The sequence below is a fragment of the Rhipicephalus sanguineus genome, chromosome 3 (genome assembly GCF_013339695.2).
Source record: "Rhipicephalus sanguineus isolate Rsan-2018 chromosome 3, BIME_Rsan_1.4, whole genome shotgun sequence".
NCBI classification, from domain to species: domain Eukaryota; kingdom Metazoa; phylum Arthropoda; class Arachnida; order Ixodida; family Ixodidae; genus Rhipicephalus; species Rhipicephalus sanguineus.
The window spans coordinates 37,692,604-37,717,541 of NC_051178.1; the positions used below are offsets into that span (position 1 = coordinate 37,692,604).

The following is a 24,938-nucleotide window of genomic DNA, read 5'->3' on the forward strand; positions in this document are numbered from 1 at the left end:
CGTACGAAAAACACCGTTTTGGCTGCTTCTGCGGTATTACCGCAGAAGCAGCCAAAACGTGTTAATGCTCGCTTCGGGATCGTCGTCTGCTGCTTGTGCGTCGCGAGGTCGTGGCTGTCGAAAATTGCGCTATTTAGTGACGCGTTCGCACTCGTTCTGTGTTTACAGGTCGACGATAATTTGGAATGCTTTAGTTGGGCAGCTGCAAGTGGAAGCTCAATCATCAGATTACGATAGCGCGCCGCACTCGTCGCGAACATCGCAGACGCGCGACTAATAGCGTTGACTCGTTGGACCCGCTGTTCGAGGTTCTTCTTATCAGCACTTCGAAGCTTATGACGAAGACCACCGCGGGACAACTCCTTGTACTCGCAATCGAGCATGACGTACTTTGAAACATCGGGCACCGCGGCCACGCACATCGCAACCGAGCTTTCTACTAGATGTCGTGGTTAGGCCCAACTCCGTTCACGGTGCCGATGTACGAGCCAAATCCGAACTTTGCGGGCAAGAACATCGCGCTCGCGGACATGCGAAAGCGAAGAAGCCGTAATGTCCTCCGTCTCAAGCAACGAATCGCATCGCCCGCTGGCTCCTCACAACCGCGGATGCGCATTTTGCGCATCAGCAGCAGATCCCCTAGGGTGCCTCAATGACCACGCGCTGCGCGCGCATCGAGGCACCCTAGGATCTCCCGGCCAAGCTCGCCGCGCAGCGACCGCGCGGAGAAGCGGTGGCAGCGGCTCGCAATTTCGCGTGTCTGCGTCCCAAACGCAACACCAAGCACGCTGTGCGCCTTTTTTTTGTCGCTACAGCTAGGCATAGCTGATCATTGACAGACCGGGGATCGACGGCCTTCGTTCTTAAATCGGTACGTCGATATCCGCGGTGCGCTGCTCCCGTCCCAAAAGTATGCTAAGCGATGTTTGAAGTCGGAAGTTAATGACCGTGGTAGAAAAGTCCGCTCTAAAGGAGTCCTGACCACCTTGCTGGCCTGAAATTTTAGTCAGTTATATCCGAATGTCCGTTGTACCAAAATCCGTTGTAAACGAAGCTCAATCAATGGAACTAATACGGAGGTCGGCATAACGCCGCAAATTCGTATGTAATATCCGAATGTCTGTTGTTAACAGATCCGTTGTAAAGAGGTTATTATTTTGTCTCCATTTTCATCACTCTCATGGAGAACGTCCGCGTACAGCGCGATGTCGCTTTCAGTGGGGGAACCTCATGTAGTTAGTTTCATTTCTGAAAGTCAGAGTACACCCCTTTGGCGCAGGCTTGGCGCAGAATCGCCAAATTTTGAGGAAATGTAGCAGGTTGTAGCAGCCAGGGCACTTTGGCGCAGTCTGGCGCAATTGGCGCAGCGGTAGCATCACTGCATGCAATTGTGGCGATGCCTTCATGGATAAGTATCAGCAGCCGTCGATGAACGAGCCATTAGGAATTATCACCGACAATCTTAACATAATCATCTGCAGCTACGTGCTCGGCTGCGCGTGTGGCGTAAACTCTGCAGATTGACGGCAGTACAAGCGCGCCATGGTGCCGTTCGCAAGTGCGCCGTCGCCGCGTCTTGAGAGATCGCCTTAGCGCACGTTGCTTTGTAGAAACGAAAGTAGCTCACTGGTGTTGAGTGGCGCTGGCACCAAGAACCGTCGATGCTATGACAGCGAGCGTACACTGCATGTTCTATTATGCAACAATCGAAGCGTGCCGCGCGGATGTCGAGTGCGCGTTGCTTGCGAGATGCTTGTCTTCACTGCGTTGAATGAACAGGCTACTTGCCGCACCCGTGCACAGTCTGGAGTGAAGCAGGCAGCACAAACATGCACATACAGTGTACGTATACAGCAAGCAGCCCAGCTGTGATGGCGCGAGCGCAGTAAGTGACGCGCCGCACGCAACTAGTCCGGGATGATAAGCTGCATGTGGGGGTGCCATGGTTCGGTGAAACAGTGTCAATTCATTCGAAAGGCAGTTTAATTCACTCGTGAGCACACAGCGGGCGTAGCTTCATGACGTGCAAAGGCTTAACTTGTCACCGAGGGGTTGTTAGGACCTTTTAATAAAAATGTGCAGAAGAAAAAATGGCTCGGTTGCTAATTGCACGTTTTTAAGGGCAGGTCTATACTGATATAACGACTTTCGAGTTTATTATGAATGGGTTCGACTGTAATAATATATATAGGCTTGTGCAAATAGTAAATTTTAGGTTCAAAGCGAATAGGTCAAATAATTTTGAATCGAATTCGAATAGTATAGTATATCACATATTATGAAGAAAAATGAGCATATTTGTCATAACCGAACTAACTTGCACAATATATTTTAAAATTGAAACAAGGCATGTGCAAATGTCATTCTTTTTGGTTCAAAGGGAAGCAGAAGCAACTTTGAATAGTGGCAAGATTTGGTTTTCGCAGTAGAATGCAAGTGCTAACCTGTAAAATATGTTATGTTTTAAAATTTACTATACTTAGAACATATAAGCTGGTATAACAAGCTTTTAAGCTTAAAAAATGATGAATCGATGTGAGCGTAATATGTTCATTTAGCCTTGAAGGGGGGCTTCACGCCAGTGCGGATTTCCCCTGGATAGTGTATTCACGGTATAGCACTCCTCCACTGCAGTGAAACCACCTTTACAGGGGGTTTCATGCCGTTTTATATGTCTATTCGTTCATTTCGAATACTTCGAAATTTCGGATGATTTAAATTCGTGTCAAAACGAATTCGAATATTGTAATATTTGTTCGAATATTCGCACAAGCCTAGATATATCACTTATAACAATAAAATCCTTCAGATTTGTCAATTTTCCCATTGCCCTAATGTAAAAGCAAACCCTATAAAACAATATAATTATCAGCAACAAATTGGATACAACTGTTTCATACATGTACCGACAACCGTGCACTTCCACAAAATATTACTCCTGCCTCTTTTATCTAGAATAACTGCACAGATGCTGGCACCTTGACTCCGTAATATGCCTTGTTCAAATTGCGATCACGAATTGTTCACTGGCAGTAAATCTCTGCCTCAGAATGTTAACTTCTCAACAAATCTGGGCTGGCAGGTAAATGGACTCCAATAACATCAGCACTCTGTCCCATGTCTTTCTTGTGTTTCGTTTTTAGGGGTGTTTTTTTTAAAAATTCGATCCATATTCCAGTTTGTACGGTACTTATGGACTCGTGAGTGTCCTCAACAAACGGGATGACACCATGAAATTGGCCACCATCAGTCTTTAACTAGCCGTTATTGACGACTTCCTACCGGCTATCCTGCCGTTCAAAAGCTTTGCACAGAAACGCACCCGCAGACGCGATCTCAACAACTTGGTGAGAATTTTACCAGTTATACTGTGGATGTCATTGACCTGTGCAAACGTGGCGATGCAACTATAAAAGAGGCAGATAAAATCAAACATATATTGAAGGGTATCGATCAGGACACATTCCAGATGCTGACATCAAAGAGCCGGGGTACTGTCGCCCAATTTACTGAGCTGTGCTAAAGCCATGACGATTTCCGCTGACAACGCTTCGTCACCCGTTGCCCTGTCCGACATTGAGAACGGTTGTCCGGCTTAATGCCATCACAGGATCCCATCCTTCTCTCATAGATCAGAGCTTCTGTGCAAGAAGAAAATGCTAGCCAGCTCTCGCTCATCTCCAGCCTGCCAGAGCCAAGTATGCAACTCGGTCCCATACTACGGCACATTATACAAGACCAAGTGTTTGAGGTCCTTCCACCACACCGGGAACCACCAGTCACCAAGGACAATAAACTGTTCACATGGACTGCCTGCCTTAAACCGTATCACAAACCCCTTGTCCTCACGATGCCACAGACCACCTCCATCTTTAGCAAGGGGGAAGATGTGACGAAGGAGTGCAGCTGCAGTCAGATCACCAGCACTATGCAGATGAGGCTCGTGCTGGACGTTGTTGCTGTTTGCATTGACTACGCTCCTATACTTTAGTGTCTTCTAGTGCCTGTTGTTGACGTCACGCCTCAATCCTTTACCTTAACACTAAACATCCATGTAGTTAAACAGTGAATTTGAGTCTGTTGTGGACAGAACATGGTTTTACTGAAAGCAGTAAGCAGAAAACTTACATTGTATTCTCGTTCCATCATCAGCGCAAAGTAGTACTCGCGCCGGTTGTACAGGCGCTCGGTGACCAAGACCTTGTTCACCTTGATACCCTTTTCACCTGTCTGTTTGGTGCGAAGAGTGTGGCCAATCATCTGGGAGGCAAACTTCTTTGCTTCAGCAGGCCTGCAAACAAAAAGCCATTCATACAGAGATTCATGACGCCTGCAACGAGCTGAGTAAGTTTGCTATGCAAACAGGCCGCCGCAGTTCCTTACCCACTCTATTTCACCAGTCTTTTTTTTCGTTGCTCATTTAAAAGAGAAACATTCATTACATTGTTGTGTGGCCAAACTATTACAGAGAAACAAGCACCACCAAGCACCCAATGAGTATCAGCACGAAGTGCTGATACTCATTGCATTGAAGGAGCAAGTGGCAACCAGAAGCTCAAAAGGATATCTGCATAGCCTCCGAGTTTGGTAGCAGTTACTCATAGAAAAGTGTCTCTGGGATGCGAGTTTGTACACCACCTCGAGATGGGCAATCCACAAGCAAGAGGTTCTCACTTAATTAATGACCTCTCCCTGTTTTCCTGGTATTGAGCAAAGGGAGGATCCTGATACAGTGGCACAACTGGGACAAAGGGAAGCAAGACTGTGATCTTTCATCAGATGATGGCTTGTATCAATGGAATGAAGGGTGCATTATCTTAAGTCTAGAGGCACAGCATCCACGTCAATGATTCCTTGCTGGTCACATGATTTACAGGTGATGGGCCTTCACAAGATGCTGATGCCGCTGTATTTGGCGGCCTGCTGAAATGCTGCGCAATATGATGGCTCTCACCTGCTCAAACCAATGACACTCTTTAATAATTGTGCCCCAGTTGATACAGATGAGCAGGTTCAAAGTGTTATCTGCAATTCCCTTGAGGATGTGACCAGCCTTTTGTCTATTGGTCAGGTGTTTGCCTATCTTATGACATATTATTTTAAAAAATTAGCATTTTTGTCATGACCCTTGTACAATATTTTTAAGGGTTGGAACTAGGTATGAGTGAACGTCACTTTTTTGGTTTGAAATGAAGTGGAAGCAGCCTTGAATAGTATCAAGATTTGAATAGCAGTAGGGTGCAAGTTACAAGTGGCGCAGTACGTTACAATTTAAAAATTACTATACTTAATGCATATAAGCCCATATAACACGCTTTTAAACTTAAAAAAAATATGTACTGTAAAGAAGAAGAGTGGCCTCAGCGGCATTGCTCTGCGCTTGAGCGGCATCACCATCGGCATGGGCTCGTGGTTGCTGCGCTTGGCCGAACGCTGCTGACCGCTGCTTGTTCTTGCCATATTCTTTGCCAATAAACCTCTTAGCAAGTGGTGGAGGCTGCTCGGTTTCGATCGCCCTGGAACTTCGGAATCGCACCCTACCCCCCATCATGCCCAACGACGCAAGTGCCACTCATCCAAGTCCTCCAACGGCACCGCCCACTCTACATTGCGCCGGTTCCTTGCGTCTGCGAGATCCCCCCATCTTCTCGGGCACTGACGACAAGGACGTGGACGATTGGATCTCCACATACGAGCGCGTGAGTGTTCACAACAAGTGGGACGATGACTCCAAGTTGAGCTACGTTTCTTTTTATCTGTCGGACGTGGCCAAACTGTGGTTCATAAACCACGAAGCTGACCTTCCTACGTGGTCAGTTTTCAAGACCAGCCTCACCCAGGTTTTCGGTCGGCCCGAGGTACGAAAACTCCGCGCAGAACAACGCTTGCGCACTCGATCCCAACAGCTTGGTGAGAACTTCACCAGCTACATCGAGGACATCCTTGACCTTTGCAAGCGGGTGAACGTGTCGATGTCCGAAGAGGAAAAATCAAACATATTATGAAGGGCATTGAGGACGACGCTTTCCAAATGTTACTGTCGAAGAGTCCCCGCTCTGTCGTCGAACTGACAGAATTATGCCAGAGTTACGACGAGTTACGACGGCAACGTCTTCACACCAGACGTCCTTCGGTGCCTGACGACTCTCTCGCCAGTCTTGGCATCGGAGACGACCACGCTCCTCTGCTGTCGAAGATTCAGGAGTTCATACGCGCCGAGGTCGCTCGACAACTCTCTTTGATGTCTTGCGTCCCAGACCAACCACGCAGCTCGGCACCTACGCTCCGCGACTTCATCCAAGACCAGGTCGCGCAAGCTATTCCGCCAGCCCGTGAACCGCCGCCAGTCACTGCACCACTCACGTATGCAGAAGCCGTTGCCCGACCTCTTCACCAGACACTCCAGCCACCACCTATGTATCCACCACCGACCTTTTCACCGCCCCCTATGCCGATGCCACACCGGCCGCCTTTTCCGACCCCTCAGCCGCAGCTAGGAGCCTACTCCAACCCATGGCGGACCTACGATGACCGTCCCATCTGTTTCGCTTGTGGTGGTGTTGGCCACGTGGCGCGTTATTGCCGTCGTCGCACAGCTTCTCCTCCAAACATTCGACGAATGCCGTCTTTCGCTCCTCAGTTTTCCTCTGCGCCTTCCAGCAATCCGTCCTCTTCATTTGGCCCTGACCCTGATCGCTCCTTCGCACCAGCCCGCCGCTCACCATCTCCACGTCGTCGCTCGCTTTCTCCGATGCGTCGACGCACCGGACCCACCGAGCAGGAAAACTGATGGCCGCAGTTCCCGAGGCACGAACTGCGTCCCCGTCGCCATGCACAAGTCCTCGCCCCTCTCCAGCCAACGTAATTGAAGTGTCTGTCGATGGTACCGTCGTCATGGCACTTGTCGACACGGGCGCCGCTGTATCCGTAATTTCCGCCCAGCTGTGCCGCGAACTCCGAAAAGTTCTGACGCCATTATCCGACCTGTCTCTTCGAATGGCGAACGCGCAAAGCATAACACCTCTCGCGGCCTGCACCTCACGAGTCGTCATCCAAGGACTTGTGTATACCGTGGAATTTGTTGTGCTGCACTCGTGTTCCCATGACGTTATATTAGGCTGGACTTCCTTGCGAATAATAACGCCGTCATTGACTGCTGTCGCGCCGAACTCAAGCTTTCTGCACTTCCAGACGCTGATGCTGTCGAAACCCCCCTTCCGTGTTATAAACTGTGCGTATCCGACGACACCACCATTCCCCCGAGTTCTTCCATGCTTGTGCCTGTGTCGTGCGCCGCTATTTCAGATGGCAATGTTCTCTTTACGCCCTCTGACCTCTTCATTCACCGCAAGTGTTCTCCACTGCCCGTCGCTCTCCTTACTCTCCACAGTGGCGTCACGAAGACGCTCGTTCACAACACACTGGCGTGGGCCCTTACATTTGTTCCATGGTGAATGCCTTGGTCGCGTACAGCCGACCGGCACCGTTTATATTTTTCACGCTCCGGCTACTTCAGTTTCTACGGACATCAGCGCACTCACTTCTGACCCTGCTGTTGATCAGCCACTCCTTGACGCTTTCCATCGCTCCATCGATGCCGCAACGTCTTCTTCAGAACGAAGCCAGCTGATCACCCTACTGCGGAAGTTTCGCGCTTCTTTTGACAGCCATGCTTCTGGTCTCGGCCGCACATCGACCATTTCTCACACGATTGACACAGGAGGCCATGTGCCTCTACAGCAACGTCCCTATCGAGTCTCGGCGTCGGAGCGCCGTGTTATTGACGATCAGGTTGCTGACATGCTCCAGCGAGGTATTGTGCAACCTTCCAACAGTCCTTGGGCATCACCGGTCGTTCTTGTTAAGAAGGATGGTTCCATTCGCTTCTGTGTCGACTACCGACGTTTAAACAAGATAACCCGGAAGGACGTTTATCCCTTACCGCGAATCGACGATGCCCTCGACTGTCTGCAGGGAGCGGAATACTTTTCTTCGCTGGATTTGCGATCTGGTACTGGCAAGTTCCCATGGAAGCATCTGATCGCGCGAAAACAGCATTTGTCACACCTGACGGATTATACGAATTTACTGTCATGCCTTTTGGCCTATGCAATGCCCCAGCCACTTTTGAGAGGATGATGGACACTATTTTACGAGGCCTCAAGTGGAACACCTGTTTATGCTACCTCGACGACATAGTTGTCTTTTCCGCCGATTTCAACACCCATTTAAGTCGTCTCGAGCGCGTTCTCACATGCCTCACTGACGCAGGACTTCAGCTCAACCTAAAAAATGTCGTTTCAGCGCCCGACAGCTCACCATTCTTGGACACGTCGTATCGCGGGATGGCATCCTTCCAGACCCAGCCAAGCTTCGCGCAGTCGCCGATTTTCCTAAACCGAAGAACCTCAAGGAGCTCCGAAGCTTTGTCGGCTTGTCATCGTACTTCAGACGCTTCATTCGAAATTTCGCCTCCATATGTGCGCCCTTGACAGACCTACTTAGCGGCGACAAGGACCTTTCTGCTTGGTCACCAGCCTGTGACGACGCTTCACCAAATTACGCCGTCTGCTAACTTCGCCGCCCATCCTCCGCCACTTCGATCCTACCGCTCCGACGGAGGTCCACACTGATGCCAGCGGCGTCGGACTTGGCGCTGTGCTCGCGCAACGAAAAACAGGGTTTCATGAATATGTCGTCGCCTACGCGAGCCGAACTCTGACGAAAGCCGAGGCTAACTACTCAGTTACCGAGGAAAGAGTGTTTAGCCATATTTGGGCCCTTGGAAAATTCCGCCCTTACCTGTATGGTCACGCATTTGACGTCGTCACTGACCACCACGCCCTTGTTGGCTATCCACTCTTAAGGACCCCTCTGGACGACTTGCTCGCTGGGCCCTCAACTTCAGGAGTACGACATCCGCGTTATTTACAGATCCGGTCGCAAGCACACGGACGCTGACGCCCTTTCTCGCTCACCGGTATCGGATGACGGTGCTTGCCTATCTGTCCTTGAGCCTGCACTTGTATTCCCGCCCTACGCAACATGACGGCGGAGCAACGGAAGGATCCCTGGATCAGTGCCCTCATTGGCATCCTTTCTGATCCCGTCACCTCTTCGCCGTCTCGTGCTCTCCGTCGCCAGGCTACCAACTTTTGCATTCGGGATGACCTTCTTTATCGACGCAACCACCTTTCCGACGGTCGCAAGTGGCTTCTTGTGATACCCCGCCACCTCCGTGCTGTTATATGCGATGCTTTCCACGCGGACCCCACAGTGCGCGCATGCAGGCCTCTTCAAGACATACGCTAGGCTTCGACTCCGATTTTATTGGCGCGGCATGTATAACTACGTACGGAAGTTCATTCGCTCGTGTGCTCAGTGCCAACGACGAAAGTTACCTGCCGGACAAGTCTATCCGGCACAACCTCTTCCCTGCCCTAGTCGACCCTTTGACCGTGTTGGCATCGACATATACGGACCTCTGCCATCAACTCTAGCAGGTAACCGCTGGATTATCGTTGCGGTAGATCATCTGACGCGCTATGCCGAAACAGCCGCACTGCCGACTGCCACAGCCCGTGACGTTGCCACGTTTCTGTTGCGACATTTCGTTCTGCGACATGGCGCCCCTCGCGAGCTCCTAAGCGATAGAGGGCGTGCCTTCCTTGCGACGCTTTGAAGGCACTACTTGACGAATGCCGAATCGTGCACCGCACAAGTACAGCGTATCATCCGCAACGAACGGCATGACAGAGCGCTTCAACCGTACTCTTGGCGATATGCTATCAATGTACGTCGCCTCTGATCATTCAAATTGGGATCAAGTTCTCCCTTTCGTCACCTACGCTTACAATACTGCGGCACAAGCTACTACTGGATTTTCTCCGTACTTTCTTCTATACGGACGAGAACCGTCCAATACAATGACACCATTCTTCCATATAAACCTGACGAGTCCGAAAGTACCCCCCTGTCCGAAGCTGCCCGACATGCTGAAGAATGCCGTCAGCTTGCCCGCTCCTTTTCTACCGAGGACCAGTGGCAGCAGCAATCCCGTCAACCTGGAGACCGTTCGGCACCAACTTTTCCCCCTGGCTCTTTGGTATGGCTTCGGGTACCCGCTACCGCACCCGGCCGCTCCGCAAAACTCGTTGCCAAATACCTCGGACCATACCGCGTTGTAGAGCAAACGTCCTCCGTCAATTACCTCGTGGAGCCCATCACACCATCGACAGATCTACGCTATCGGGGCCGCGAACTGGTCCACGTCTCTCGTATTAAGCCGTACTACGACCCAATCGTTGTGTCCTCACCCTAAGCCGCCAGGATGGCGCCTTTTTCTGCGGAGGGCAATTGTAAAGAAGAAGAGTGGCCTCAGCGGCATTGCTCTGCGCTTGAGCGGCATCACCATCGGCATGGGCTCGTGGTTGCTGCGCTTGGCCGAACGCTGCTGACCGCTGCTTGTTCTTGCCATATTCTTTGCCAATAAACCTCTTAGCAGTACATTTATCCTTGAAGTGTGGCTTCGCGACAGTGCAGATTTCCCCTGGATGGGTTGTTTCACGGCACAGCAACCAGACGCTGCAGTGAAACCACCTTTACAGGGGGTTGTGCACGGTCAAACGTATACATATATTCGTTCGTTTCGAATACTTCGAAATTTCGAATAATCTAAATTCGTATCGAAGCAACCAAGCTCATGCCAGCTTTGTGGGTGTCAAACAAAACTCTCCCTGTGCCTCGACGATAACATTTACATTGTGTCCCACAGGTCGTGATCACTTATTCAATAGTACCCAAAAATCCAGTTTTCGAAATCCACGCAATCAGGGCTGAAAAAAGTTCCTGGTTCTCACAGTTTGTTCGAGACCACCACAGCTGCGTGGTTGGCATAGAGGCCAAAGCCACACTGTCCTCCACCATGGTAGGGCTGGGGTTCACTGCCGTGGTGCACCAGAAATGTGGTTAGGCTGAAGCCCACAGGAGGCACTAGCTCCTGAATTTTGTCCCATTTACTTTCACTTTTCTGCTCAACTTCTCGGCGGCAACACTGTATACACCCATCGATTTATGGTCCACATCAATTTCAACCACCTTGGCTTCTTTAACCTCCTAAGGACCCACAGGCACATGAAGCCTCAGCTATTTTACACAGAGTGAGAAGAAGTTCGCCTCAAGGCTTATGTACAACAAAGAAAACAATAAAATAACATGTGGTTTCACACATGAAGTGTAATGTTAGCTGTTGAAAAACGCAAGTTCTTTTCAATGCAACACAACTGAAAAAATTTAATCTACGTATCTTTTAAACGGTGCAATTGCCCTGCATGACTATCCCACCAAGTAGCAACATGAGCCAAACAGCCACATTTTTTGTAGCTCTAAGAGATGGGCCTCATGCAGATGACTTGCACTTACTTAATTTCATGTCTGCATGAAATTCAGGAAGCGCAAGTCAGTAGGTGCAGAGCCACACGAAAGCAGGAGATCGCACGCACCCCTGTGGTTTTCTGAATTGCGCGCTAAGCGTTCTTCCTGCCAACCTTTATTTAGCCTTTTATGGGTTCTACCTTTTCTATTACAATTCTGCAGAGCTTATTATGGACAAAAAGAAAAGCAACTCTGACACAGCATTTATGTTTGTACTCAATTATTATAGTGCACTAACATGTGGGACCTTAGTATTTTGACTGCATTTTTTCCTTCCAGTGTCTTTTCCCATCGCCTCTTTTTCTTGCTCAAATCCACAAATTACCTTTTTACAACATAATCTGCAAAGCCCTTATTCTTTAACCCATTTACTTGTTTGAAACGCAGCTTCCTTGCAGGCGACCAGCACATATATTTGTGGAACACCCAAGTCACACAGCAAGAGCGAATGCCCCCTTTGAACACCCAAGGGAATCGTTCAAAAATCTTTTTTCCTCGTGAGCTAAGCTAAAACTCTTAACCTATGTGACCTGGTTCCTAAAATTTTCGTTTTTTTCTTCCTCACTGTGCTACTTGAACCAGCAACATTGTGCTCAGCCCTACAACACTAGCAAAATGCCTTGATGGTTAACTTAATCGTGCAGCAGTGTTTCGGAGATGCTGATGTAGCTTGGCAAAATAGTTTACAGACACGAAGGCAGGTTCTTGCCTGCACAAGGTACCCAGGCAGCCAGTTTTTTGTGGCCTTTTAGCAAATTCTTTCAGCTCAGATAAGTGCACATGAAAGAAAACTGTAGCTTCTAGCGACAAAGTGACCTGCCTTGCCATTAAATTGCCAAGTGACGGCATCGTAGTCTTAAACATTGCCATAGGAGCTCGAACCTGACTTGATGGACACTTTGATGCTTATCCTTAAGTTGGCTTGACCTTTTTGTATAAAGTACTTCTGACAAGTCAATGCTGTCGTAACACAGGAACGGTACTCACGAAAAGGCCATTTTGACGCCACCCTTGAGCCCACTGTCAAAGGTCCCCTTGCCACGACCCCCGGCTAGGACCAGAGCCTTGATCACGACGTCTGGTGTGCCTGAAAATCAAAGCACCTGTACTTGACCTGATCACTATATGTGGTGTTTAATGGTGCACGTGTGACCACAGCAGTAGTCAGGATATATTGATGGTAAAACTAAGTCTAACAGTTAATGCGAAATAGGCTGTCTAAACAGCTGTTAACTGGCAAAAATGTGTAAGCATTAAAACTGTAGTATGATTAGTAAAATGGCATATGCCGAAAATGTGTGACAATGTGAATGAGAGGGTTGGTGGGTAGGCGTTAACTCCCATTGGTTACAGTCATGTACCTACACAACGGTAACCAAATTATTTATGCACTATTGCATTGCAAAAACAATCTCGGGTTGCACTTGAACGGCACGAGTAAAATATTTCTTACTGTAAAAAAAGCATCAGCCTCGTAGTCTTTCTTTATGCTTCTGAATTTCAATTTACATGGGAGTTCATTCCTAGCAGTATTCAAACTTCATGCTTCAAGGCAGTAATGCACTGTACATAGTACGCGTACACCTTTCTTTCAAGTTCAGCTCAATGGCGTTGGCTACATTGCCTTAGCGCTTGGCATGACCAGCTCGGTTGCCTGACCTCAGTTCACCTGTGAGGGCACGTGAAAGACCGTGTGTACCAGAGGCACATCATTCGAGAACTCAACCAGTGGGTGCACGTTAAGTTAAGGAGCGTGCTCTAGCTGGCGGAGTGTGCTCTCCTAAACTTAACGGCTAAAAGCGACTTCCAGGTGCATGATTACGTGCTCTACACGCTCTAACCCTGGAATGGTGCACGAGAGCTCGGACCTGCTATGGCTTCCGGAAAACTGACTTATTTCCAACTCTCTCCACTAATGAAGTCCGTTCTCCTTCCCCACTCGCTGCTACCGGCGCGTAGCTGTGTGTGTTCTTAGGCACGATTGCAAACTGTGTGCGTTGCGCAGTTTGTGGTTAACGACGGCCCGATCATTACTTCCCAGATGCACAGATACGTAACCCATTCCTGTATAGTCTCAGAGCGGCAACTTCCCGTTGCTAAGTGTACGTACTTCTGCCCGTTCTCATGCTATTTTGCAATAGGGTACCTCTGAGAGCAGCAAGAACGTACAGCTTGCATAGCTGCCTCCTTTGCCATGCATGACATTCTACGAGCTTGCCACTGATAGCAAGAATTAGAGGAGTTCATTTAACAACGCCGCTACTTCAAGATGCACACGAAGTGTGTATGCGGAAGCAACATCACGTTACCGGCGTGCGACGTGTTCGCGCCCCCAAAAGCAGTCGGCAAAAATCGCCGCTAATTTAAGCTCCGAAGGCGTCGCACTCGAGCATGCTCCTCTGGAGTTCGGAGCGTGCTAACTTAGCACACCCATTAATGACGATGAGGACCAGAGGAGGTGTGTGTGTATGGCAAGTTCAAGACGCGTTTGCAGCAACGCATTGATATAAACCGAGGGCATCTCCCAGATGTAGTTTTCAAAAAATCACCCTGTAATTGCTGGTAAATAAATGGCATTCTTGGTCCTATTTGCAGACACTGATTGACCCCCTGCTTCTGCATGTAATATATGATTCGTGGAAAAATGTCAGTTGACTCTGCTTCGTCCTCTATTTACGCTGCTGCCACTACTCTATATCGTAGAAGACTTACTAGCGAAAGGTGTGTACACCCGCCATATTTGTGCGTTGCGGTGAAATATCTTGTATGGAAATGCAAGGTCACCAACAGAGACAACATGGATTTGTAGCAGATATATTTTGTGGGAAACTGTAAAACGCACTGACGAGGATGATGTTACCTGCTCCGCATCTCCTGCCTGCTCACCACATTACAGTGACAGAAATAGCCCTTAATTACTGAGATCCTCAATGCAGATCCTAACTGCGCGCGACGCAAAACCTGCAAGAACAAGTGCAGTGCAGCAGCAGTGAAGGGGAGAGGTGTACTCCCACGTTACGCATTTTTTTTGCCACATGCAGTGACAGCACCCCTCTGCGGTACCATTGTTGCCAATAAATACCTTGCTTGTTTCTACTCTGGACTCTGACCCTTCACTGTGTCCGCTTTTGTACCGAACACACAACAACCAATGAACTTGTCATTGACAATGCCCAGCTTGTGACATTGTTAAATTGAGATTATAAGTTGACAACACACAACTAAGTCAGTAACAGATATTTCTAAATTTATTTTCAAGTTGGAGATACGTTCACACTAACCAACTGTGACACTACTCAAACAAACCAACATCCTTGCTTTCAACTACCAGGCTTAAAGAACGAGTGGTGTAGAGCATGTCACATAAGAAGTACTTCGAACCAATGTACCGAACTATTTCTTGATTGTAAATAAAACTCAACGCTAACATGAGAGACAAAAAAGAAAAAAAAAACGACGTCATGCATGAACCGTATGTGAATCTATAACCCAATACACACCACTATTTAATGAATTTTTCGGAAAGTTATTTACCTCTAAATGTTTGCTCTTCATCGAACTTCCGTTGGAAAACGCTAGAACGTGGGTTAACACCTTGTGCTTCCTGATTAATAACAGCATATTACGGCAATGTGCACTAGGTGCATGTGAAGCGAACGCATTCATAACGTTACGAACAAATAACGTAACAGACCGTAGAACATGAATGAATGGGCGTTTACAGTTCTGCACCGCTTGGACGCCGTGCAATCATACCTAGCCGCTGGGCGATCTCCTCCGCCTCCTCGGGGGTGGAGGCGACGCCGAATTTTGGCACGGTGACGCCGTTTTCTTGGAGAAGCTGCATGCTGACGTTCTCGTGAAGGTTCAGGTTCCTGCGCTGAACCCATCCTCCCAGGGCATCCTGTTTGACCTTGGAGGTGCGGGCGAGACATTTGCATCAGTGACCCGGAGGGCACAATCATTGGCACAGTGCCCCGTATACATTGGGTGCGAACGGTTGTTCGATTAGCGCTTTAACACCGGTACGTCGCAAGTGATCATAGTACACGGCAGTAGGTGTGGCCGGCGACTCCGTCAAAAGCGAGAAATAAGGCGCAGTTGCAAAGTGTGGCCTACAAAGTGGCAAACAATGTTGGGGCATCAATAAATAACCTTTCTTCGAGTACAAAGCACTTCACAAAATCTGAAAGAATCTCTCGGGACGAATCCAGCTGTTCACCACGACAATCTTTTCGAGCGGCGGCGCGACATGGAATGAATCGTAAAGGCAGGACGATATCTGTCACACCACACGGAAACATCAGGACATGCTCTCCACCTTTAGGTTGCGGTGTACAGCGATATTTCCTGCGATCCCCACCGCTCTTCGTAGGAAGGTCGCCATTTTCGCCCGGCCTCTCCGGCAACTGCAGCAGAATGTGGGACGGCAGTCCGAAACCGAAACTAATTGCTGCATTATTTTGCATGTCGTTCGGAATCATCAAATACGTAGATAACCATGTAAATAAAATGGTCAGTAGTATTTTGTTTAAATCATAGCATTTATCTTTTTCTGTATATTAATTTCACACAGTGACATTTAAATGCTAAGCTCCATGTTTCCTAAGGGAACCTCGAATGTCACAAATAAAAACGCGTTATCGAGAAGGGGACGTTCATGAAAGCAGAGAAGTTCAGAAACAAAACTCGAGGCCGACAAACGGTTTGAGGTGCCATTACGTATCCCGCCCGCTAGGCGCCGGAATAGGCTTCGTTTGATGCACGGACGAAGTGTGATTACTACGGCGGGCAAGTTGTTGTGCGGTTGTCGACCGAAAAACTTTGCGCGCATCACCGCCGCCGTATCATGTCTCCGGTACCAGCGTGAACAGTTCAACGACGCCTGCATCAGCGGAGATCCGACGCGGTAAAACTTGTTTGCTCCGCCGTGTGCCGACTACCTCTCCGTGAGTCATGCTGCTCAAGTAATCGCGAATTTCAGCCCCGTGTTTGTGCCGTGGGGTTTTTGTGTGGCGATTGAGAGGGTGACTCGCGACTCCTGTACCACGTTCGGTGTTGTCATCGAAGTGGCCGGTTTTCCCGCAACGGAAGAGCGATGCGACAGTTGATTCTCGTTGTCTGGCAGAATGGCAGCATTGCTGCGATTTAAACACGTGCCTGTGATACAAAACTGCAAAGGCGCTCTTTGTGAGTAGGGCGGACCGGGGTATTTTTGGCGTGGGCAAGGCTAGTCGCGTGACATCCGCCGGTTGCCTGCCTGCCTGCGCGTGCTCAGGGAGCCGTGTTGCTCTGCTCCGAGTTATTTTTCGCGTTGTGTCACGTAAACCGGCCAGTGTGCAGCTTCTGTGTTACGGAACGAATTACAGTCGCAGTGGAAGTTTTCCGATTCTCTCCCCATCTGCCATTTCACGTGCCCAGTCCGGAGAAGAAAGCATTAAGTATTAAACAAATGATTTTAGATGCAGCGAGACGTTTGTGATGCCTTCGTTGAAACTGGGCAGTATGTAAGTGGCCCCTATGTTTTAGCGCAGCCGTGTGAATGAGCGGTCGTGCAGCGTTTCATTCCATTAGCGCCATACGACTGTCATTCAGAGCAGAGCAGACTGTTCCTACGTATGAGCAAGCAGTGTGCTTCGAAAACGTCTCTTAATTTACATGACAGGCCAATTCTGTTGATGCCCGTGTGCATGTCTTCGTTGCTGACAGCGTGCACCACGTGATCAGGTGGAAGGCCCATCAGTATTCTGGGAGTCACAAGTGAACCTGATATTTACAAGCACCATGGTGGCAGCAAAGACGCCTGTAAAAGACCTGCTGCTCTTTGAAAGGAGAAGGTGTCGCATACTAGTGGAGCACCTGCACTGTGAAGTTATAGGAAATGGGCGTACAAGAATGCTACAGTAAAAGCTCATTAATTCGAGAAATCGGATAATGAAGCCGTGGTCACCATCCACAATCACGTTGTTGGTACATAAAAAGATATGAGTTAAGAGTTTCCGATTAAGACTCGAGCAGAAACTTGAAAACAGCACTAGGATGGGACCACGGTGTTAGAATAGGTTGACACGACAGAGAATAGGATCGACAAGACTGTTTTCAAGTGTTGGTATGTACCAACGAGCCTTCATTAATACACTTTTTCCGTTTATACCCAAGTGGGGGCACGTGGCCAAACGCTGTCCATGATGTCCCCTTTTTATAGCGGAGGGCCGCTCAAGTTTCTCCGCAGATGCCAGTGCCTTCCCTTCCCCTACCGAAGAAAGCCAACTTCTTCCGTGTGGTACAACCCCTCCTCTCCCTTTGGTTCTCACCCATTTTCGAAGCTCGCACTGCGAATGTAAAACATCTCGTTCTGCGATGTCACCCAGGCGGGGGACCGGTAATTGCTGCTGCTTTGCCATAACAGCATTGTCAAGACGAAGGGGTTCATTCCAGCCGTAAAATTTTACTTATTCCAAAATAGATAGCACCAAGAAAGCAGACGACAGGCATCGCTTACTAAAGTGCACTGAAGAAGGTAAACAAATTTTGTTGCATGCGCTAGCAGTGCATGGTCGGAGTTTTCAGTATCTGCACGAAGCATTGACCATAACCAGAGTTAATTGCTGCTTCACAACTGCACTGATCAATCGAGTTACTGGTCGACACACATCAGCGTCTTGGTTGTGCTGGCATTGAAGCAGAAATTGCTACAGTGCCAGGGATGCAACACGTGCGCCAATTTGATACAATTCCTTATTTTTGCACCAAGCTGAGCCAAAACCGTGAAATTTGTTAAACTTGCGCCACGCTGCACCAAAATGCCCGACCAGCTTAAAATTTTCTCAGTTGCGCAAATTTGAGCGAGAAATGGAGGCCGCGTTGGTCATCTGCAGTGTGGGCATCGTCATCCAATACAGATGCGCAGATCCTAACCCTAACCCCCCGCGAAAGAAAAGAAAAGTCAGTTTCACCGGAAGGACGAAGCAATCAATGCGATAGCAACAAATTGTAATGCTATACGAAGTGAGGCTGGCAGCAAACTCTTTTGTACCCGATCTCGCGTAACTCTACAAAACGTTGGTTAAAGAGAATACGGCGTTTCCAGGGAAAGATGCTCTTTCTGCACAGTGTCTTCGCATTGAGAGCGCAGCACATAGCAGGATATACAAACTGCCTGCTGATGGCTGCCGAGATAGCGCGCGCGCCAGCGATCACGACCGCGCCCTTAGGATCAAAGTTCAAAAGTTGCTGCTCGAGCGACAGCCCCCCGCCCCCCTCGCGTCTTTTCATGCTCGTTCAAGACGGGCGGGGCGTTTCCTCTATGCTTCTGTGGCAGGCTTCCCGAGCGGAGTGGTGCTATCGCATGCGCCCTCTGAGCGAGGGAGATCGACTGGCTCGTTTGATATCTGCTTCAGCCGCGTTCATCACACGTACTCGCGCACTTTTACCCACGGTAGAACATACTATGCACAGGGATATGTTATCATTTGGGACTTTATACGGGAGATGACGGCAAAAACTCGTCGAGAGTGTCCATATAGTTGCTATCGCAATAGAAAAGGGCAGTGATTCTCAAATTTCCTGATGCTTGTTTTAGTGCATGCAGAACGCTTTTTAAGCCACTTTTGCCACAGTACACTGGTGCCCTGCGGAAAAGCATACTGAGATTTAGAAGGGGCTACTAGTACTAGCTGTCAGGGACATAGCACATTTTGTTCCTTAATTACTCATTCGTGCACGTGCTGTGTAATTACGAGTACTAGTATGATCGCCGACGTCTAAAAAATTATTGGCAATCATTTGGAGCTGCTGTGTATGGCGTTTCTGCGGCCTTGAAGAACAACAGACAAAAGCGTATGCCAGTTTACTTTTTTCGCCACCCCTACTTGCTCCTGCTTTACGAATCTCCCAAATTTCCAGGTTGCCAGGTTCGCAGGTCCACATTAGCATTTACTGTGCCTGTCGAATTATTTGACAGGTCCTGCAAATGCTAATGTGGACTTAGTCATTGTTCGCACTGTGGGGTGGCTCAACACACTGCTTTTATTGAAATAGCAGTGTTCACGTGCACTGTGCACGAGTTAGCTGATGTTGAATGGTTTTTACGTATTTTTGTTTTCTTTTTTAAAAGTAAGCCTTCTTTGTTATACTGCTTCAAATTTGGGATTTCGGGCTAAAAATTCAGTTTTTTTTTTTTCGCAACCTGCTCCAAATTTGGATTTTCGTGCTCCAAAAGCAACATTTTACTGCTCCGAAAATTGCTCCAAATCCTATTTTGGCTGTTGCACCCCTGCAGTGTGTTCGGCTTCCGTCTTTTCGCCAATAATAAAAATTTATGAAGCTATATACAGTGTGGTGCAGAGCCAACTTGCACATTTCAAGTTGTTGACAAAGCCGTTGATGGCAATCGCAAGAGATTGATGACGAAGTTGCAGCAATTTATGAGGACCTACGGAGGCACGTGTGTGACTTCAAGAAGCGTTAGCAACAACACATTGATGTAATAAGAGGCCATCTGCCAGATGTAGTTTTCAAGAGATGACCTTGTAATTGGTGGTAAATGTATGACATACTTGCTCCTATTTATAGACACTTGCCTGTTTTCTTCCCTGCGTCCGTATGTACTACTTGAAATATAACGTTAATGAAAACGAACAAACAGTGAAGCCAAGGAAGGCACAGGGGACTTTAATTGTTCTGTTTTAGCTGTAATGTGAAGAAATTAAGGAGGACGAATGAATGAATAAATTTTATTTAAAATTAGTCCGGCAGTTTTCCACGAAAAGGCAACTTTATCAACTTTTTTTTAACATTTATATCACAATTACTACAATACAGTTAAAACAGTACAATTAATGGCCCCTATACCTGCCGTGGCTTTATTATCTGTTAATAATAATAATAATAATTGTTGGGGTTTAACATCCCGTAACTACGATACGATTATGAGAGGCATTGTATTGCAGGGCTCCTGAAATTTCGACCACCTGGGGTTTTTTAAGGTGCACCAAAATCCAAGTACACGGGCCTCAAGCATTTTTGCCTCCTTCAAAAATGCGGCCGCTGTTGCTGGGATTCGATCCCGTGACCTTCGGTTCAGCACTCGAGCACCTTAAGAGCAAGACTAGACCACCTTAAGAGCAAAAAAGGGGACGCAATACAAAAACAGGCATAAAAAGGAGAACAACGACACAGGCGCATTCTCCTCTTTATGTCCCTGTTTTGTATTGCGCCCCCTTTATTGCTCTTAAAATGAATCCTTACCAAAAATAGCCCAAATGGCTGTTTTGCTACAGTACACTAGACCACCGTGGCGGCTTCATTATCTGATGGTTTGCATTAAGGTTGTATCAAACAAAGAAATGAGCTCTTGAGATTCCCTACTTGAGATATGTGCGTTGACTCCGTACCACCCTCGCTGCTGCCGCTATTCTATGTCATAGAGGATGTACTAGCGAAAGGCGTGTACACATATGTCATATTTGTGTCATGCGGGGATATATTTTGTCTATTTATGCAGTGCCATTCAGTGATTCCATTCCTGCGCCAACTGCGCCAAAGTGCGCCCAATTGTATTTACTGCGCCATTCTGATAATATCGACGAAAATTGCGCCAAACTGCGCCAAAGTCTCGGGTTTGGGGGCGTCTATCACCGGCAATCGCACCGCCGGCGCGTCAGAGCATGTGCAGCTCGATCTTGGGGCTGCCAATAAAGTCGCAACCATAAACCAAGAATTATTCCGCTGAATAAATAGTGCTCGCGCGTGCGTTCTGAGTACCTAAGCCACGATGCCATGCATGGTGCCGACGGAGCTTCTGTTCTGCAAGTCGGCTCGACAGCAAAACGCGCTCTCCGCAGAGGCTCGTGACGTCTAGACCTATCGGTAGCGAGAAAGTGCGACGGCTATTCATCGGCGGACGTCGTCTGTTCCAGAAACGCTGCTGATGGCTCGTTTCAAGCGTCGCACGGCACGTAAGGAAAGCAATGTTCAGTAATAACTACATGCGTGCCGCTAAAATGTCTGTCACTTCTGTTTCCGAACATCGCGGAATGAAATCTGGGATCGCTCGCAGTAGATATATGGGACAATATCGAATTTTCCTTGCTTCGCGTTTATGGAAGAGCACGCGAACGGTGGAAACGCGTTCACACTTTTCCTCAGATATACTTTATCATTGGATCTTCATCCAGAAGAGCTTTTTCGTAATTCCTTCCGCCAGCACGTCCGAGTTTGTAATCACTCTGCGGTAAATACCCCCTAAAAGGCCCAACCTTTCGAGCTCACGTGCTAGGGTTCCAATTCGAACTTTTTGCTTGCTTTTTTAAAAATGTCATCTTATTAGTAAAAACATATCTCCTGGTAGGAGCAGCCGCAAATGCGCAGCTGTCAGTAGCGGGCCCGTCGCTGACAACCCACAGTGAAGCAGCTACGCCATGTTACACGTCCGCCCCTCGCTTTCAGGGGTCAATAGCTAACGGTTAAAAAAACTCAGTTTCACTTAAGGGCGAAGCAATGAATGCGATACCAAAAAATTGTATTGTTAAACTAAGTAAGGCTAGCAGCTAACTCTTTTGGATCCGATCTCGCGTAACTCAACAAAACGCTGGTTTAAAGGGGTGGTGCCATCACATTTCGAGGCTATAACAAGCCTGTTGTAGGTTTCCTCTCTATGCAAGGACATTCCACACGAAGGGTCGGACACAGCAAACGTTTAGAACATATTTTAATTCACTTCCAAAGTGCACCTAAATGCCCATTCTCCCGATCGAAACCCATTGCTAGCGCGCCAATACTGACGTAGATCTGTAGGATGGTCAACGAAAGTTGTAGTGACGTCACACCAAGTCTGCTGCAGTAACGTCAGTGACCTCCGGACCTCCGCCACTTCCGCAACGTACGTACCGGCTGTAGTGAACTAGAATATATTCTAATTCACTATAGTACCGGCAAAACATCGGTTGCTACATCACTCGCCGAGTTTCGATCGCTTCCTGGCTAAGTGCGTCACAGCCTTGTGTGGTCACGTGACCACGCCTCCTACACTTCTATGTCACTGCCCAACCTCGGTGCCCAGAAACCGAAACCGAAAGTTGTCCACATCAAAAGGCGATATTACATTATTTAGCGAGAATACATGAATCTTGGTGCGTGCATCATGCTTCCTGGAGCTAGAGGAAACACTTACAGCAAAGAATGCGCAAGCCACAAATTTAGTGGCACCACCCCTTTAAGGGAATATGGCCGCTCCAGGAACCGAAGCGTTTTCTTGCTCTGAGTTCTCTAAACGCGAAGTAAGCGTTGAGAGCACAGCAAGTTTACGAGCCGTCTCCTGATGCCTCGAGATAGCGCGCGCGCAAGCGACTGCGCCCTTCGAACGATGCGGTCCCCCCCCTCCGCTCCCCTGGCGTCCCTTCATGCTCCTTACGAAAGACGGGTGGGGCGTTTCCTCTCTGTTTGATAAGCAATCGATGGCAGGCCCGCAAGCGGGAAGATGTTATCTCATGCGCCGTTCGTGCGACGGAGACAGACGGCCGGCTAGTTTAATCTCCGCTTCAGCCGCGTTCATCGCCAGCGCTCGCGAGCTTTTACCCACGGCTCGAATGCGCGTGGTGATGTTAATAATTTAGACTTTATACGGAAAATTACGGCAACGGCGACCGCAGAAGTCCGCCGAGAGTGTCCATATAATTGCTATCACAATAAAAATTTTTAAAAAGTTGAGGAGCCATTTCACTCTGTGAAGTGGATGATAAGCGAAGCTGTTTCGCGCATGGCACAGAGGTGACATGGTGGAGGAGTTGTTTGGTATGTAAGGCCAGGCTGTTAACGTTCAATACGCAATATTAATGTGAAAGCCTTAGATGCTTTATCAAACATGAAAATTGACCGTCAGCGGCGTCAATCGATTGATGCTAAAAATAATCATCATGTGATGGCGTCATTATCACGTCATAGATCGTCAAAACTTGTGACGTCATCATGGCGTCATATGTCGTGACGTCACGTGATGACGCCATCACATGAGATCGTCACTTTACACTGCTTCCATGATCGGTGCGCCGATCATGAGCTAGCGCAAAACCAGGTGAGGTGCAGAAAGCTTGCAGAGAGGGAGGGGGAGGATCAACCCGTCGATCGAGAAGAAAAAGAACCTGGCTTCCGTCTTGGGGTTGTCTTAGGGGAATGCATCAGGGACAGTGTGGCTCTTCGGCATTGAGGCACTGCTGTACATCACGGCGTTTGTCTACCATGTCTGCTGCTAACCACATAGGTGTACTTAGAGTGTTATTTCATAAAGTACAATTTTCTTGACCTGGTATTCTGTTTATTTGCTAGTATCGAAAATAATCGCCAAAGAGGTTAATCCAGAACACTCAACTGCATGAGCCCTTATTTTTTCATTAGCGAGTGAAATATGGAGTTCTCCTGAGCATAGGCGTGCGCAGGGTTCCCCATCAGGGGAGAGCGAAGGTTCATCGCAATGCCCCCCCCCCACCCTAAGTCAATGTATGGGGCAGATTTTGTGCCCCCCCCTCTTAGGTGACTAGAAGGTTCAATGTATGGGGCAGATTTTGTGCCCCCCCCCCCCTCTTAGGCGATTAGGGGGGGGGGGGCGCCCCCTTGCGCACGCCTATGCTCCTGAGATTTTTCCATGAGGTTTGCAATGAATCGAAGTATTTCTAGCCTTCATAAGAGCCCCATAATAATATTCGGGTGCTTGAATGTTAATGCAATGTGCTTCTGTAGTGCACTCCAGGATCTAAAATTCGCTGCTCCAGAGTGCTCCAAGATGAAAATTTTGCTGCTCCAAAGTGCTCCAAAACAGAAATGTTGCTGCTCCAAAAATTGCTCCAAATCAGAAGTCCTCGGTAGCATCACTGGCCATTGGAAATGTGGTAGCCAACACGGATTTGTAGCATACATGTTTTTTTGGGGAACAGCGCAATCCTATCTCTTGGGGCAAATGTAGTGAATCTGGCACCCTGTCCTGTCTTCTCTCATTTTTCTTCCTCGGTCTCATTTGTGCCACAAATATTTCGTTATGCAAAAAGCGATTTGCCCAGGCCAGAACGATCTCTGCTATTACCTGCTCCACATCTCCTACAAGGCTGAGTAGACGCTGCCCTTTCGCCGCACTGCAGCTAAGAAAGGAGTTCTCAGTCACGCAGATCTTCTTAGAACGCCTCGCGAGCCATGAAACCCGCGAAAAGACGTGCAGCGTGTGTGCAAAGCAATGGGAACTCAAGGCGGTGTGAAGGGGAGAGCAGAGAGGTGTGTTAAAGGGACCGACAACTGATTTTTCTCTACCCAATTTTTTTTACGACGCGACAGAAAGCTCACCCTTCACAGTGTTTGTAGCAGTAGTTAATCCCAAAAGCACAGTCATTTTACGAGCAGTATTTTTCGATCTGAAAGGCTCTAAACACGGATGCAGCTTTTCGATCTGAAAGGCTCTAAACACGGATGCAGCTTTCCTCCAGCAACGCTGAGAATTGATAGCGATGCCACCAACCCTC

At 48.3% G+C, this 24,938-nt stretch overlaps 2 protein-coding genes across 3 annotated transcripts in view; one reads left to right on the plus strand and one right to left on the minus strand.

The window, feature by feature from the left end:
- The window catches only part of LOC119386568 (succinate--CoA ligase [ADP-forming] subunit beta, mitochondrial-like), a 43,033-nt gene extending 27,131 nt beyond the window's left edge, over positions 1 to 15,902 (minus strand). The window contains 4 exon segments of the mRNA XM_049413182.1: positions 4,129 to 4,291; positions 12,421 to 12,520; positions 15,190 to 15,346; positions 15,755 to 15,902. Coding sequence (XP_049269139.1) covers positions 4,129 to 4,291; positions 12,421 to 12,520; positions 15,190 to 15,346; positions 15,755 to 15,892 — 558 coding nt within the window. The 5' untranslated portion in view covers positions 15,893 to 15,902.
- A 189-nt stretch (positions 15,903 to 16,091) lies between these two features.
- LOC119386569 (ras-related C3 botulinum toxin substrate 1) overlaps positions 16,092 to 24,938 on the plus strand; it is a 34,661-nt gene continuing 25,814 nt past the window's right edge. The window contains exon 1 of one of the 2 annotated variants that reach the window (XM_049413180.1): positions 16,092 to 16,382. The gene's annotated coding sequence lies outside the window, so the exon portion shown is untranslated. The remainder of the gene's footprint in view (positions 16,383 to 24,938) is intronic. The other variant, XM_037653854.2, reaches the window with a different exon arrangement.